Source organism: Chiloscyllium plagiosum, unplaced genomic scaffold (assembly GCF_037043375.1).
Source record: "Chiloscyllium plagiosum isolate Xiang-an unplaced genomic scaffold, Cpla_swu_hap1 HiC_scaffold_10, whole genome shotgun sequence".
Classification (NCBI taxonomy): Eukaryota; Metazoa; Chordata; class Chondrichthyes; order Orectolobiformes; family Hemiscylliidae; genus Chiloscyllium; species Chiloscyllium plagiosum.
Window position 1 is genome coordinate 33,558,430 of NW_028270148.1, and position 16,107 is coordinate 33,574,536.

Genomic DNA, 16,107 nt, shown 5'->3' on the forward strand with positions numbered 1-16,107 from the left:
TGTAAACTAGGCAGTGAGGAATGGAAAATAGAGCCTGTGCCACCCCATTAATGGCACTGACTCACCTGGTATGATTTTTAATATTGACCTGTAAATAGATGGTGCAGATGGGAGACTACGTAAATATCTGAATCAGGTTTGTGTACAATTGTAAGACCCCTTTTGCAAGTTTCAGGCAAAAATGGGCCCTTATTATGGACCCTGACCCCCTGGTCTTACCAGGCATTGATGGGCCTAATCAGCAACCCTTTGACAGGACTGTTGCAAACTGCTTTTAAAAAATGGCCAGGTTTTGAGCAAGTGCTGCATGGCCCATTGGAATCCACCCTGGATGCTCAGAGCCCCCACATCACAACTCCATCCCCTCCAGCAGTCCTTAAATGCAAAGAGATTTCCCACCCTCAGAACCAATAAGCTGTAGTCGGGCACCTGCATTTCAACAGTGACATTTTAATAATGTCACAGCCTAAAAATGCCTCAGGTCTCACACTGTTAAAATTGAGCAAAACAGTTATTCCATTGACATTACACCATTTTGGTTGCTACTTGAAAATCACTCCCAGTGTTTCAACAACATCAGATTATCTTCTTTCTACAACTAGCTTTATTATAAAAACTATAGGTCACCAGTCCAATTTGACCTTTTGAGTTTTGATTTTGCATGTTGTTTCTGAATCGATCTGTGAGTAACAAAGGGTTAATGTCATCAACCATACTTTCCAGGCTATGATTTCACTTGCAACAATCATTGTGTATTTTTGAATTTATTCATTTGGAGCAATGTGGCCATTGTCGGCTGGGTCAGAATTTATTGCCCATCCCTAGTTGCCCTTGCAAAGGTGGTGGTGAGCTGCCTTCTTGAACTTCTGCAAGTCCCCGTGCTGTGGGTTGATCCACAATGCCATTAAGGAGGGAATTGCAATAATCACTGTAATCCCCTGAAAAGAGGGTGGTCAGTTAGCTCAATTGGCAGGATGGCTGGTTTGTGAGGTAGAGTGACACCATGAGCATGTGATCAATTCTTACACTGGCTGAGGTTATCATGAACTCCGTCTCAACCTCTCCCCTCAGCTGAGGTGTGGTAACCGTCAGGTTAAATCACCACCACTTGTCTCTCTCTAATGAGAGAGCAGCCTGGTAAGGTAAGATTATAGCTACTTTACTTTAATCCACTGAAAAATATACAAATTATAAACTTAGTTCACTAGCAAATTCTGATAATGTGATGTTACAATTTAATAGAGGTCACTGCATCCATCTCTATTATTCTCCTCCATTACTGCAATTGTTGTAACTGTAGGTTTTACTATTTTAATGAAAAGCTCAAAAATGTATTTGAATGTCAGTTTTTTCTTAGGTTATAGAGTCGTGGAGTCATACAGACCCTTTGGTCCAACTCATTTGTGCCAACCAGACATTCCAATCTGACCTAGTTCCTCACCTCCATTCAGGCCCCAAGTCGTACCTCTACCTGAGTTTACCTATCCCCACTTCACCACCTTGCCCCAACCCACCCCCCACCCTTTATCTGCAGGTCCACCCACGCCCACCCGCAGTCCTGAATAAGGCTTACACCCAAAACGTCGACTTCTGCACCTCCTGATGCTGCCTGGCTTGCTGTATTCTTCCAGTTTTCTACCTTGGATTCCAGCATTTGCAGCTTTTTTGTCTCTAGTCAAATTTGCCAGCATTTGGCCCATATCCCTCTAAACCCTTGTTATTCATATACATCCAGATGCCTTTTAAATGTTGTAATTGTACCTGCCTCTACTACTTCATCTGGCAGCTCGGTCCATACATGCACTACCTTCTGCATGAAAAGGTTATCCCTCAGTACTTTTTAAATCTTTCCCCTCTCACTTTAAACCTATGCCATCTAGTTTTGGAATCACCCAGCCTAGCAAAAAGACCTTGGCTATTCACTATATTGATGATTTTATGAACCATTATAAGGTCATCCCTCTACTCTAGTGAGAAAACCCCAGCCTATTCAGCCTCTCAGTTAGAATTATGCTAATGTTCCTAAATGATCTATCCTCCACTAATGTGTTTTGGACATCAGGATTCTCTATCTGAATGCTATCTGTGTGACATTGTCCAATTTATTCATTATTCCATACATTTCTTGCAGGCTTAAAGTTGATTTTCTTTCACAGTCTAGCCAGGGGAATTTTCGGTCTTCTGTAAAGAGGTTTCCAACCATTTATTTTGTTCCTGTAAGTACCAATGTAATCATTATCTACAACTTCTTCCAATGGTTAGTTTTAAGCAAGGCTCATTTTTAATTTCACTGTGACTACAAATCAATGTGTTGATTCCTTACTTAAAGAGTCTATTAGTCTGGTTGTAAAATGGAATTTGTGAATTAAAATGCTCTTCCTTAGATAGGAGCGGAGGCTGTGTCATTGAACATATTCCAGGCTGAGTTAGACAGTCAAAGCTTATGTGTGCAAGTGGAGTTAAGGCTACAGTCAAATCAGGCACAATCTTATTGAATGGAGTAACATGTTTGAGAGGCCAAATGCATGCTCCAATCCTATTTCTTATATTTTTACATAACACTGGTCTACCATCCTGGAAATGCACTTGCATAACAATGATTACAGAGCATTTATCACTCTTATAGCACAGAAGCTTACCAACTTTGAAATTGTTTGTCATCATGACAAGAGGAAAGTTTTGACGCTGTAAGTACCATGACAAGAGGCAGTCAATGAAGAGGTAATCTCTGCATTTGCCTCCAAATAAGTAAGGTGGGTAGGTTCTTGAGCCAGGAGGCCAAATTAGACAGTCCGAAGCTCAGACCAGTTTACAACACAACTGGGAGAGATAGGCACTGCTGAGTGATGTAGCAGACTTTCTGAGAGAGCCTCAGAATGGACCTGCTGCAGCAGGCCATGATTAGGGAGAGAGAACTTGTTACATAAATAAAGTCAGATCACAGAACTCTTGAGGTACAGAGGGACTTGCATGTCCTGGTAGTAAATCACAAGTAGTTTTCAGATCTTATTGAAAAAATGTGATCTTAAGGGAACTTGATAGATGGCTGCTGAAAAGATGCTTTTTCCTGTGGGAGAAAGTATAGCTAGAGAACAGAGTTAAAAATTAACGAGTTTCTCATTTAGAATGAGGGTCCTGAATCTGTGGAACTCCCTTCACCAGAGATTGGTGGAGGGGGCGGGGATGATGGTTGTGGAATGTTTTTAAGGCAGAGGTAGATAAACTCTTAACAAGGAAGTCAAGGTGTACCGGCGCCAGCAGGAAATGGGGTTCATGGCCAAAATCAGACTATCAAATGCATGGGAGAATTTTTGGCACCTCTCAAGCTTCTAATTTGTATGCATGGTATCATCACAGTATTGCTTTTAGCTTCATAATTGGGGATATGGAGCAGGAGTTGATGGCATTCCAGCTTGCTTCCTGAAGAACATAAATCACAGTATTCCACTGAGTCCACTGAGTCTGCCATTCAGTTTGATCTTGATTGATCTCAACCTCAATTCCATTTCCCACCAGTTTCCCGGATCCCTTGATTTGCCTGAGAGCAGAAATACCTGTTAGTTTTTCTTTTTTAAATGTGATCAACAGTATCTTAAATTACCTGTTGGCTGTAGTACAGTGAGTTGGTGATGAGAGCTGGGGGGGGGGGGGGGTAGATGGTGATGGAGGATAGGGGAATGTCCGGCATTTGGAAAGATTCTGGCAACATCAGTAACTTTCTCACATTTAGTCCCATAAATTAGATTTTTAACACACCAATATCACTACAAGTTGGGAAAATGTTGAGAACACATTTATATCATGGTTGTGATCACTCCTCTGATCATGAAAATGACAGGATTTTCCCATAGAGTTTGCATCCTTCCCTCAAACTGACACTAGATATTTGGGAGGCTCAGTGATTAACAGCACACGCCGTCCAACCCAGACTGTCCCAGAGAAGATACGGTAAATGAATGTAAGGGTTGAGCATATTCAGTTCATCAATATTTTTATTTTCATCATAAACTGTTGAGAATAGACTCCCAACTCCCAGAGCTAGAGACATGAAACATCTGGAGAAGCTTTGAAAATACAAACAAACAACTATTGGGGAGCAGCAATAGTTTCCTCCACAGAAACTAGTTTTACAAATAATTTAGAATGGAAGACAGGTGTGAAGAGATCAAGATTAATCAGTGAGATACAATACATATACAGATTGATTTTTAATAAGCCTTTATTGATAAGCCTATTGTTCAATCCTGTTGTACAACATTGTTTGGGCCTATCAGTGAAACAGAATGCCTGATGCAATCCTTGCTAGAAACTGAACAAATCCCTTACAATATATACACAAACATAAATCCTTTGAAAAAGTAGTTTGAATTATACCAAATACCAGGAAATTATGTCAAGCCATTAAATTGAATTTACAGTATAGGTGTCTGTCATAAATTAATAAGTTTCTGATGCCATCTTGATCCCTTAATTAGGTTATCATCTTGCTACTGGTCTAAGATTTGACCAACTGCATGAACTCTCTTTGGCATTATTAGTGACAGCTATAGAATCTTTCTAAATGCATTTAATTAGTTTGAGAATCAAATCCATTTTCAAGAATACACACTGAATAAACAAAATGTCCATGAGTGAAATTGGTCTAGGCCAGCAATACAAGACTGCGTTGTAGCAAACCAGCAGTTGAATTTCACTGTGCCTTGATCGTTTTGCCACTGAGATTCACAGAACGATAGCTCAAACTCTTTTTGGAGACTTGTGCATTTCTCATCTCATTTCTTGGCAATATTTTGCCACTGAATGGAAAATAAAAGCTGACATAGTGAAAGGTAGGCTGCTGATTTGCTTCAAGAGCATTTCATGCAGTTAGTATGGACCAATTGCACCCTGCCTGATTTTATCCAAGCTGTAACTAATGATTCAAACAGGATTCCATACTTCCCCAGCATGGAGATTTTGGAAAGGAGCCAAGGGCTGTGATCCAGGAGACCAACAAAACTAAACAGACTGAATCATCATTCAGGATTTTTTACAGCACCTTCTTTACTTTGAACAATTTAATACCATGAGCATTGATGCTATATATTCTAGCATCCCTTAGATCTCCAATCTAACTATAAATCCAAGTGTAATAAATTGTCCACAGATGTTAATCTCATGGTAATTTTTTGGCTCCATAGAAAAATGCATGTCATCACAAAAACCCAAATCACAGTACAAAAAGTAACCACAGTAATAGCTACAAAAAAGAATCCTTATTAATCAGAAACAACAAAGTTCAATGATCAATCATAAATATCCTTCTAGGAACTTGTGCAGCGTTAGTACATCGAAGTCTGGAAATAAATATTCAGAAGGAAACTGTGTTATAAATGCAAACGGAGCAGTAAAGTCACCAGAGCCAGATTGCATACAGGCCAAAATATGGAAGGTGGTTAGGGAAGAGATAGCTGAAGCGTGAATCATCATTTTCCTAAGATACTTGTAAGAGGAAAATATACTCAAGTCTGCAGGCTATTATTGCTCAAGAAAGGGAAAGGGATATGCCAACAAACTATAAAACAATAGGGTTATTTTGGTGAATGAACACTTAATGAACATTCTGCTAATAACACACACGGCTGAAAGTCTGGCTCTAGCACACAATTTTGTTTTTAATTACTATGATTTTGGTTCTAATGATCATAATTTGAATTTGTGAAGGCACTAAATCAAACACCTACAAGTTTACGCATCAACTGTTGATTAGACATAATTTTTGTGGAATAACATATGTGGACACCACACACCCACCTCCACCGAAAGTGGGGAGTATGCTCGCTGATATACAGCAGCCGCTTTCATGATGGCAGTGACACAGTGAGAAAGCACACAGGCTCTCATATACAGATACAGCAGAAGAACCATGTTCTGTATCAGTATTTTCTAATCAATGTGTACAGAGGTGTTTGTACACATCTTTGGAGCAAGAAGGACTTCAAGGTAATTGAATTTAGTTTTCAAATCTGTGCTTCTGAATAATTTTCTAGCCAGACTTTCCTAGTGCTGGTTTCAACTTCCTTACCAATAGGGTAGTGACTTGTTTTGGGCCGAGGCTAAATCAGTTTTTCCGATTAAGATCTCAGCTAAGCCACCTTGTTTCAACTGGAACCAACTGAAGAAAAAGAAGCTAAATAAACTAAAGTATCATGGAGTGAAACACTAAAATTGAAGAGCTTGTGAACGTTTTGATGATTCATTGGAAAGAACAATAGTAACTGTGTTTACTTTTAAACTGAGTTCCAGTTTTCTAGAAGTACACTTCACCATAAACAGTTCAGCTCTTCTGTATAGATATTTTCCAAATCACCATGTTCAGTGATGTCATGACACACCTCTGGAGTAGATGGGACTAGGCCTCCTAGTCCAAAGGCAGAAACCCCACCACTGAACCACAAGAGGCTCGTAGGCATTCTATATATTTTTGTGCAGTAATAATGATAATATCAATAATGAAAACAACTTGAATGATATTTATCTAGTAATTATATCAATTAATAGGGATTAATCGTTTTCCCTGAGGTGGGGGAATTCAAATCTAAAGGGCATATTTTAAGGTGAGAGGAGGAAGATTTAAAAAGGAACATGGGCCAAAGGTTTTTCACAGGGAATGGCTTGTGTGTGGAATAAACTGCTAGAGAGAGTGGTGAATGTAGGTATAGTTACAGTGTTGAAAAGACATTTGGATAAGTTCACGAATAGGGAAGATTTTGAGGGATATGGACCAAGTGAAGGCGGTGGAATGTTTGGTCAGCGCAAACTGGTTAGTCCAAAGGGTCTGTTTCCATCTGTATGACTCTATAAGTCTATGAGAATAAGATTGTTGATCAAGTTCTTAACTGTGATTAATAGTACAAATCAATTTACAAAGCTGGAGTCAGTAAATCCAATTGAATAATTAGGACACACACAGGCATGATGAAGAAAGAAAGTTTAATTTTTATGGGGTCCTTTAAAACCAAGAATGTCTCAAAATTCTGCACAGCCAATTCAGGATTAAATATAACCAATAATGTAATTGATTGAAATACAGCAGTTAATTTAATTGTAATCAGGTACCACAAACAGCAAAGAGATAAATGACCAGATAGTTTGGTAAAGTTGTGTTGTTTGAGGGATACATAGTGGCCACTGCAAAAACTATTCACTGTTCTTCCACCAGTGCCTTGGGATCTTTTACATTGACCTGAGAGGACAGATTAGACCTCATCTCATTTAGAAGTTTCCATCTCTGATGTGGCACTCTCTCAATTCTAAACTAATGTATCAACCTGGATTAATGCTTAATTCCTAGCATATGCTTTAAACTTATAATCTTCTGATTCAGAGACTCGGCTGCCATTGTAACTCTCTGAATTTGTAGGTTTTAAATAGGTTGCACCAAACACTAGTTTTCTCGATTGTGATAACTCAGAAAGCCCGACTGGAAAGGAACATAATTTATTATTGAATACCAAAATAGAGCCTATGACCTATGGTGTTCATAGGCTACACCCTGAATGGGACATACAGTTCTGCAGATCCATCCCTGGGTCTACTTAATAAAGGGCTCAGGTGATGAGTTCCAACTGAGCAAGCCATTGCTTGTTACCAAGGGAACTCATACTCAATGACCTCCACAAGAAGATTAATTAGTGATTCTCCACAGGCCTTGTAGGGGTTATCACATTCCTCCTCCTCCATGTCCAAGGGTTCTCCCTTTCTCCTGTGATGATAGGGCTCCCGACATCATTTTACCCATGGGCCCCATGACAGCTGCTTTCAAGGTCTGGTCAAGGGGTGTATAATATGTAGGGAAACATCTCTTCTGTGAAGACTGTCAAAGAGTCGCTGCAGGGGGCTCATCTTCGGTAGTGTGTCTGTCTAAATAGTCACCTCTGTGGAAGTTTCCTGCTAGAGCTGGTCTATGTGTTTTCATTTTACAATCTTCTCTTTGGTTTTGACCATGTACATTACTGGTCCCAGCTTTTTTACAGATAACTCCTGAGATCCCTGGAAAGCTTTTGTTGAAATTCCTTACGTGGACCGTATCTCCCCATTATAATATTTGAGATCTGGGAGAAACTTTGACTCTATAGTGTTTCTTGGAGTGGGAGCTCCTTTTAATGTCTTTCACCTCCCTGACAGGGAATAATGCATCCTTGTTAACTCTGTACCCAAGGTGCATAGCCTCATTTACCTGGAACACATTTTCCCCTTTTTAGCTGAATGCCAGAGTCAGAAAAATCCTGCAAAACCTCCTTCAAACACTTCAAATGATCTTTGCAGTAGTTCCTGAGATTAAAATTGCCACTCTGGGCACCCCATGGAGGATGTACTACATTGCCCTTGGAAAGGTGGCGCAAACTGAAGATAAAAGGCAGACAGTGTATTATACAGTATTTGGTGAGTACATATAGTAACATACTTCCTGGATGACACCTCAAGGTCTATTTGGAGGCGGATGTGGCTAATATCCAATTTGGAAAATATGTGACCCTCAGCCAGATTTTCATGCAAGTCTTCATGAGTGGCCTAGGTAATCTGTCTAAACTCTGTTCACTGTCATCTCATAATCACCACTGAGACAGACCAAGTTGTCAAGTTTTACAACTGGGACTACTTGGCGCAGGCCATTCAGCAAATTGTACTGGGTTTATGATGTCATATTCCTCCCGATGTTCCAATTCATCCTCCACTTTGGCACGTATGACACAGGAAACCGGTCATGTTTTCAAGTATTTAGGTTGGGCCTCTGTGTCTACACAGACATTGACCCTTAAAATAAAATTTAAAATCTATTAACTTCCAGCAAATCACCCATGTTTTCAATTGAATCATTTTTAATAATTTAATGTAAAGCCTGTCTGGGTCTGTTTTTTGTTTACTTTTTACTTTTTGGTCTACCTTTGTTTTATATTCAGAAGTGCTATTACATACAAATGAACCATTTTTGTCCCATCACCAAATTACCATGACATTTTTTCCCTCCACATATTATGCATCACCAGCAAACCACCCATGTAGCCTACTGGATATTTCATGCAAAACTTGTTAAGGGCAATACACGCCATCAGAAGGTGAGGTGAAGGTAGGGACAGCAGGAAGAGACTTGATTGAAATGGAGCTGGATGGGAAGTGGGTCTGACTTTTTTTTATATATATATTTGGAAGTGCTACCATAAGCAACTGAATGGTTTTTCTCCATCACTAAGTCACCATGGTTTTTTTTTTGTTTTCAACTACTAATCATCAACAGTAAATCACCCATGTAGCCAATGATATATTTACATGCAAAACCAGCTAAGGACAATGCAAACCATCAAAAATAAGTGAGAGATGGGGAGGATGGGAAGGGGTGAAATCAAAATGGAGTTGGATGGGAACTGGGTCTGTTTTTCTAAATCCTGAAGCGTTCTTACACACTACTGAACAGGTTTTGTTCCTAACACCAAATTCCAGTGATTTGTTTTTGGTTTTGTTTTAACTATTAACTGTCACCAGTAAAAACCCATGTAGCCAATTATATATTTACAAGCAAATCACATTTAGGGCAATGCACACCATCAGAAGTTAAGGAGAGCGGGAAGGGACTAGATCAAAATGGAGTTAGACGGGGCCATTTTTTTACATATAAAGTCACTATAGTCCTGGTGGGCCATAGAGCTGCTCTCTCACTAGAGAGAGATGACTGGGTAGCATGTGGCTCAGTGGTTAGTGCAGTTGCCTCACAGCGCCAGGAACCCAGGTTCAATTCCACTCTTGGGTGACTGACTACGTGGCATTTGCATGTTCTCCCCACGTCTACATGGGTTTCCTCCAGATGCTCTGGTTTATTCACACAGTCCAAAGATGTGCATGTTAGGTAGATTGACCATGAGAAATGCAGGGTTACAGATTTAGGATAGGGAAGTGGGTCTGGGTGAGATGATCTTCAGTGTGGACTCAATTGACAAAAGGCCTGCTTCCACACTGTGGGGGTTCTGTGATTGGTGGTGCCCCAACATAAGGGCCATCATGCCCCAGGCAAGAGGAATAGTCAGGAAAGTGTCTACCCCAGCTGACACAGGAACCAAACCTACAGTGTTGGACATTACTCTGCATTGCAAACCAGTCATGCAGCCAACTGAGTTAATAATAAACAGTCTTTGTAGTACAAACACTTTTGGAAAGCCATAAAGGTAACAGTAATGCTGAATTGTGAGAGAGAAATTACCTGCAGTAATTAACATATGTGGTTATTACCTGATGTTAATTAAATTCAAAGCAATAATAGTGGCTCAACAGCATCGTTTCAATATGGACCATGACAACACAGTTCAAAGTCATCTTTTAATTACCTTGAGTTTATGACACCAGCTAAGTCAAGAGGCTATGATGTGGAGTGCAAAACTTAAATTTTACATAATTGGACATTGAAAGAGGCAGGGAACTGAGGGAGGTGAGGGATTCTACAGTTTTTAAATCGTAAAACAGAATAAATTAATTGAGGAGATAGTGCAATGTGTTTTATTTCACTTTGAGGGGAGGAAAAGGGGGAGAAGTGCCCAGAATGGCTCCAGCTCTGGAACAAAGAAGAGAGTTCAGAGCAACAATGATTGGAATATTACACCTAAAATAGAGAATAATTGACGGAAAAAGTTGGAGTGTAGAAATATGAAAGGATTGTTTCAGAACAAAATCTTCTTTAGTTCTCAAGATTGCAAGAAAAAGGCTGGAACTAAAACAAAAGTAATAGATCATAAAAGTGAGAGATTTGATGCTAATTTAAGCCATTTTGTTGATTCTAAGTCTTGTCTTGAAAAGTGAAAGCCTGACATACAATTTTCTAGGATTGCTGGATAATCCTTATTCCAAGGGCATAGTGTGATAATAAACATTATCTCAATTGTCAGCCCTTTGTACCCAACTTGGAATTTAACTTTCCTCTGATAATTATTCCAAAAGCAGGGTGTGATTGGAATGAGCTGATAAATTCACACTGTATTTTTTTTTTAACCAATGTTTCAATGTTATCAGACATTACCCAAAGGAAAAAAATGGCTGTGTCAGAAGTATGTGTATGTCGAATTTGAGTGGTTCAGTGAAATGATACCATGGAATTGAAGTCATTTACACAAGTGATATATCTTTTATATGCACATACAAACTCTGTCTAATCTGATCAGAGAGTTCCACTTCTATAATTACCATATGCTTGATGACTTACTTGGCTTCAATACCTCAAATTTAAAATTCTCATTGTTGGCTTTAACTCCCTTCTTGGCTTCAATCCTGATGATTTCTGTAACATCATCAAGTCTGACCTACACCCCATTCTGTTCACTCATAGTTTAGTGAAGTGACTTCTGTCATTCAGTACATAAATGCTAGAATTCCCTTCTTGAATCTCTGTGCCTTTCCACCTCCTTCCTTCTTTGATTAAATGTTGGCCTGTGCTTTGATTTTTGTGTGGTTACTTTTCTGTGAAACACTCGGAAGGGTTACCAGTTACAAGCACCAATGGTTTAAGTTTTTGATGTTTTTCTATAATAATATTATGGTTATTAGACAAATTTTTTCTATAACCCCAGATTCTCTTCCTGCCTGGATACACTTTTGGCTGAACTCATGTCAATATCAGCATCCAAGCCAAATTGCTTCCTTGAACCTGAACATGCCTACACCAGTGTCACACTGGATCCCAAACAAAGACTTGGGAGCAGGAATCCCAGACTAATTTTAGCTCCCCATATTGATGACCTTGCAGGGAAGAAGAGAATGATGAACTCGTCCTCCAGTTGATGAATTGGCAGTGCTATCTCAGAGGGTTTTGCCACCTTCTGCCAATGCTAGGCTTGGTGAACACAGCAGCAAGTAAAAGGAAAACCTAGTGGCTTACTGGATTTTTGTTGCTTGTCAGTGGTTACTGCTGCAGGCAGTGAAGAGGATAGCCGCAGCTCTCGTACTACAGGTTTTGAGGAGAGAAGTGTTGGAAGATTTGATACAAGACTGTGGCTGGGCGTACATCTAGTAAAATGCTTCATGTTATTGAAGTGATAAAAAGGGTTTTGAAGGAAACCATGGGGTGTGGAGGCAGCAGCTTGAAATGCAGAATGGAAGTATTTGTACAAGGTGACTATTTGAATGGAAAAATGGTTTGGTCTTTTAGATTATATTACCTACAGTGTGGAAACAGGCCCTTCGGCCCAACAAGTCCACACTGACCCTCCAAAGAGAAACCCACCCAGACCCATTCCTCTAACACTACAGGCAATTTAGCATGGCCAATTCACCTAACCTGCACATCTTTGGACTGTGGAAGGAAACCGGAGCACCCGGAGGAAACGCACGCAGAAACGGGGAGAGTGTGCAAACTCCACACAGATAGTTGCCTGAGGCAGGAAGTGAACCTGGGTCTCTGGTACTGTGAGGCAGCAGTGCTAACCACTGTGCCACCAAGCTGCCCCAAACTTACTTTTGAGGTTAAGGAAGAGATTTCTTAAATAGATGAGGTATTACCCATTATGTTAGGAATGCTGAATTTAGGGTACTTGGGTCTAAATTCAAGAGCTGCCCATGCCTGTTGGAAATATGGTGAGTAAGATAATGACAGCAGCAACAATATAGCATCTTTAATGCAATGAAAGGTCATAAACTCATTACAGAAGCATTATGAATAATATACAAAATTATGAATAACGTTTAATAGAAAGTATAAATAAAGTGCAGAGTCGTCTGTAAGGTAATAGGGAAAAATAGCACATGGCATTGATTATGTGGAAGTTGATGCCTAATGCATCTTCTCACTCAATTTTATGCTCATCTGGAAAGTTGTTTAAAATGGAATCTGCCAATTGAGTGCATGGACATTTTGCTTTTCTTCCCACACCCTTTTCCTCAATCTCATCCTTCACTTATGCTTTTCTGCATCCAGATAGTTAAAACCACATCAGCTACAGCTTTATATTGAAGAGCAAGGAGAAGAGCAGTCCTCCAAGAAAGAGGAGCCATTTTTAGCCTTGCATTCACAGCCACCAGTACAGGGGCTGGCACAGTGTGAATGCTAGACACGTCTAAAATCAGAATGTACATGTGGAGTGTTATCATGCAACACAAGTGGGTTACAGCCAGGATGGGGAGATTGCTCAGTTCATGTATGGGCAGTTCAGAAGGTAAGATTGCAGCCCACAGTGCAGCACTGCATAGCAACACTAGGTCAGACAAGGGGACCTATTAGACAAACTTGATAGGCATGGACATTAGGTTGTTTCATTCTGGCTTTTTATATTGTCAGGTAAAGGTGGAGAGTGAATGATTTTACTGTTGACCTTTATTGAGTGATGTTGACCATGAGCTCTTTGAATTGGATGAAGTAGATAGTCTGGCTCCCAGATACATTGCTGCCACATTTCTGGGGTCAACAACAACCTTCCAGTCTCTTCTAGCAGCTGACTACTGTACTTCCTTCAGCCTTGTCTGAATGTAAGTAAGTCTCGAAGACTTGATAAAACATCCCAGAGCACAGTGTGTTGAATAGCTCCAAAACAGAGCCCATCTTATTTACCATGTTGTTGCAGAAATGTGCACATGGTTGTGCATGTATTTGTTGACCAATTTTGGTATCCCAACATGGTGTCATCATGATCACCAATTTACTTTGGATGTATATGGAGGATGTGCTCATGCTTGTTGTCCCAGTTGAGTTATACCATGTGAACCATTTGCAAAACAGTCCACAATATTGCATATGCAATGTTGCCAACCTTCAGGTAAACCTTGAATGTCATTACACAATTGAATTTTACCATCTATATACGTAAGATGGACGAAATGGCTTTTTAACTTCTGATGTTATGTTGTTATATTTTGTGACACGTGATGACAACTCCTCAACCTTCTATATTTTATAAAGATGATAACATCACATAGCAAAAAAATCATTTCACTCTCTGCTGGGTTAAGTTAAACTCCATAATTTAATGATTGTAATGTCTATTAATGCAATTTTAAACTTGTACCTGCCCAATGTCCCACTAAGTTAGTCCTAGCTTAATGGATCAGACCATCTCATGTTGAGTTCTTTCTCCACACTGAGTTTGCTGCGTTCAGCCAAGCCTGCAGTTGAAGTGCTATAATTGGCTCAAGCTCCCCCAGGGCTAGGTTCCCTACTCGTGATCTGCATGTAGTGGTCCCTGGTGAAAAGTGGGGTCATGTGAAGAGAAGATGATGCTCAATTGTTAACCATGGTTGAACAACCTGTTGACATTTGCTGTCTAGCCACACACAAAGAATCATTTCACTGTTGATCCTATGTTCTCTTTGTATCACCCAAAAAAAGAAATGTGAGGGATTGGAAATAAGTGGTAATCTCCGAATGCCATCATTCTCAGATACTAAACAAAACATCTTCAGCTGCAGATATGCAGCTGTACAGATTACTTGAAAAGATGTTTTTCCTAGTTTCCTCTCTGATTCTCTCCAGAGAGCTACTTACTCGTTATTCTTGCTGGGGTACAGTTCCACAGGTGGCAACTGTATTTCAGTGTCTTAACAAAGTGGCTATTTATCTTGAGAGACCATGGATAATGAATGCTGGCAAGTTATTTAGCCTTTAGAGGTAGGCAGTGGAATCTTATTTAGCCCTCACCCATGTACATCCTTGGGTGTGTTACTGGGTAATAAGTGTGAAAGTGTCTCAGTACCTCATATATTCAGAAGTCTGCTGTAGCACCATTCAGATTAACTGTCTCACCACCAAATGTCATAGAATTTTACAGCACACTGTGCATGTTCTGCTCTTTGCCAGGGCTATCTAATTAATCCCACTCCCTGCTCCACTGTCTTCTGATTGTTTCCTTTCAATTACATCTCCAGTTCACTTTTGAAAGTTATTATTGAAGCTGCTTCCACCACTCTGTCAAGCAAATTACATCTGGAATTTTCTTGTTGTAAAGCTCAGTTTTACCCTGTGGAATTTTATTATATTTACCACCCAGGGAGAGCCCCAGAAGGGAACATTCAGAGAAAATCAAATAAAAATAACTTAACCACTCCCAGTCAATCCTACAATCTACTGTCCCAAATATGTGAGGTAAACATGAGGTAAACTAATTGTGTCTTCTGCTGAAGCAGGGCCCAGGAGTCCTCAGTGTTTGCAGCTTCTTGTAATTAATTTGTTTTGTACACAGAGTGCTGCTTTATTAAAGGTCAGGGATAGCACAAATACAACCTCATCTCCACATGGATTGTTAGAAGGTAACTAAATAATGGTAGTGACATCACTAGTGTTGAAAGCCAAAAATACCCACCAATCTCTGAAAGGTCTCCTGGTTCACGCTCCTGGCTGGTAGAAAGGCATAGTGAAGAATGCAGGTCTTTTACTAAGTTGATCTAAAATGATCCAACAAATTTGCATACCTCGGTGTGGCAGGACACTAAGTGTACATCCCCAGAGTACCCTGGGACATATTAAAATGCAGGACATAGGTACCAGGTATTGGAGAGTGGTCCTGTTCTCTTCTTTACTCTTCCCCACCCTAGCAACCAGGGGCTGCTACAAGGGACCAAGAATCCAAAATCAAGGTTAAAATTTAAAGGCAAAGTGTGTTTATATTAGAAATACAAGAGAAAATCTTTGAGCCTGCTCCGCCATTCAATATAATCATGGTTGATCTTCCAACTCTGTGCCCTGAGCCCAGTTTCTCCCTATATCTTTTGTTCCCTTGAGACCGAAGAACTTCATCCAACTCTTTTTTGAATACATCCAATGTTTTGGCCCCAATTGCTTTCCTCCACAGGCTCACCACTTTCTGTGTTCTAAATGGCCTACTCGTATCCTTCGAATAATTGTTTAGGAATGTCAAAATATAAATTGTCTGATCAAGTGTAAGCTGCCTTGATCTGGAAAGATTCATGAAGCCCACATAGACATTTACAGTCAAATTGATTTTGATTTTCATATTCTAGCTCCAGGCCTAGCCAGCACCTGTTATTGGAAATGCATCGACTAGTGGGTGAGCGTTCTCACACTGCCACAGAATGTACAGGTGTGTGGGAGACAGGCTTTTGTGATTTCAAGAATTTGAATGCCTGAACATTTCTGTGTAT

The 16,107-nt window shown here is 40.0% G+C and overlaps 1 protein-coding gene across 1 annotated transcript in view; it reads left to right on the forward strand.

Moving 5' to 3' along the window:
* The window catches only part of stpg4 (sperm-tail PG-rich repeat containing 4), an 89,493-nt gene that overhangs the window by 54,048 nt on the left and 19,338 nt on the right, over positions 1-16,107 (forward strand). Inside the window, exon 5 of the mRNA XM_087991000.1 lies at positions 2,132-2,216. Within this exon, the coding sequence (XP_087847126.1) occupies positions 2,132-2,216 (85 nt within the window). The remainder of the gene's footprint in view (positions 1-2,131; positions 2,217-16,107) is intronic.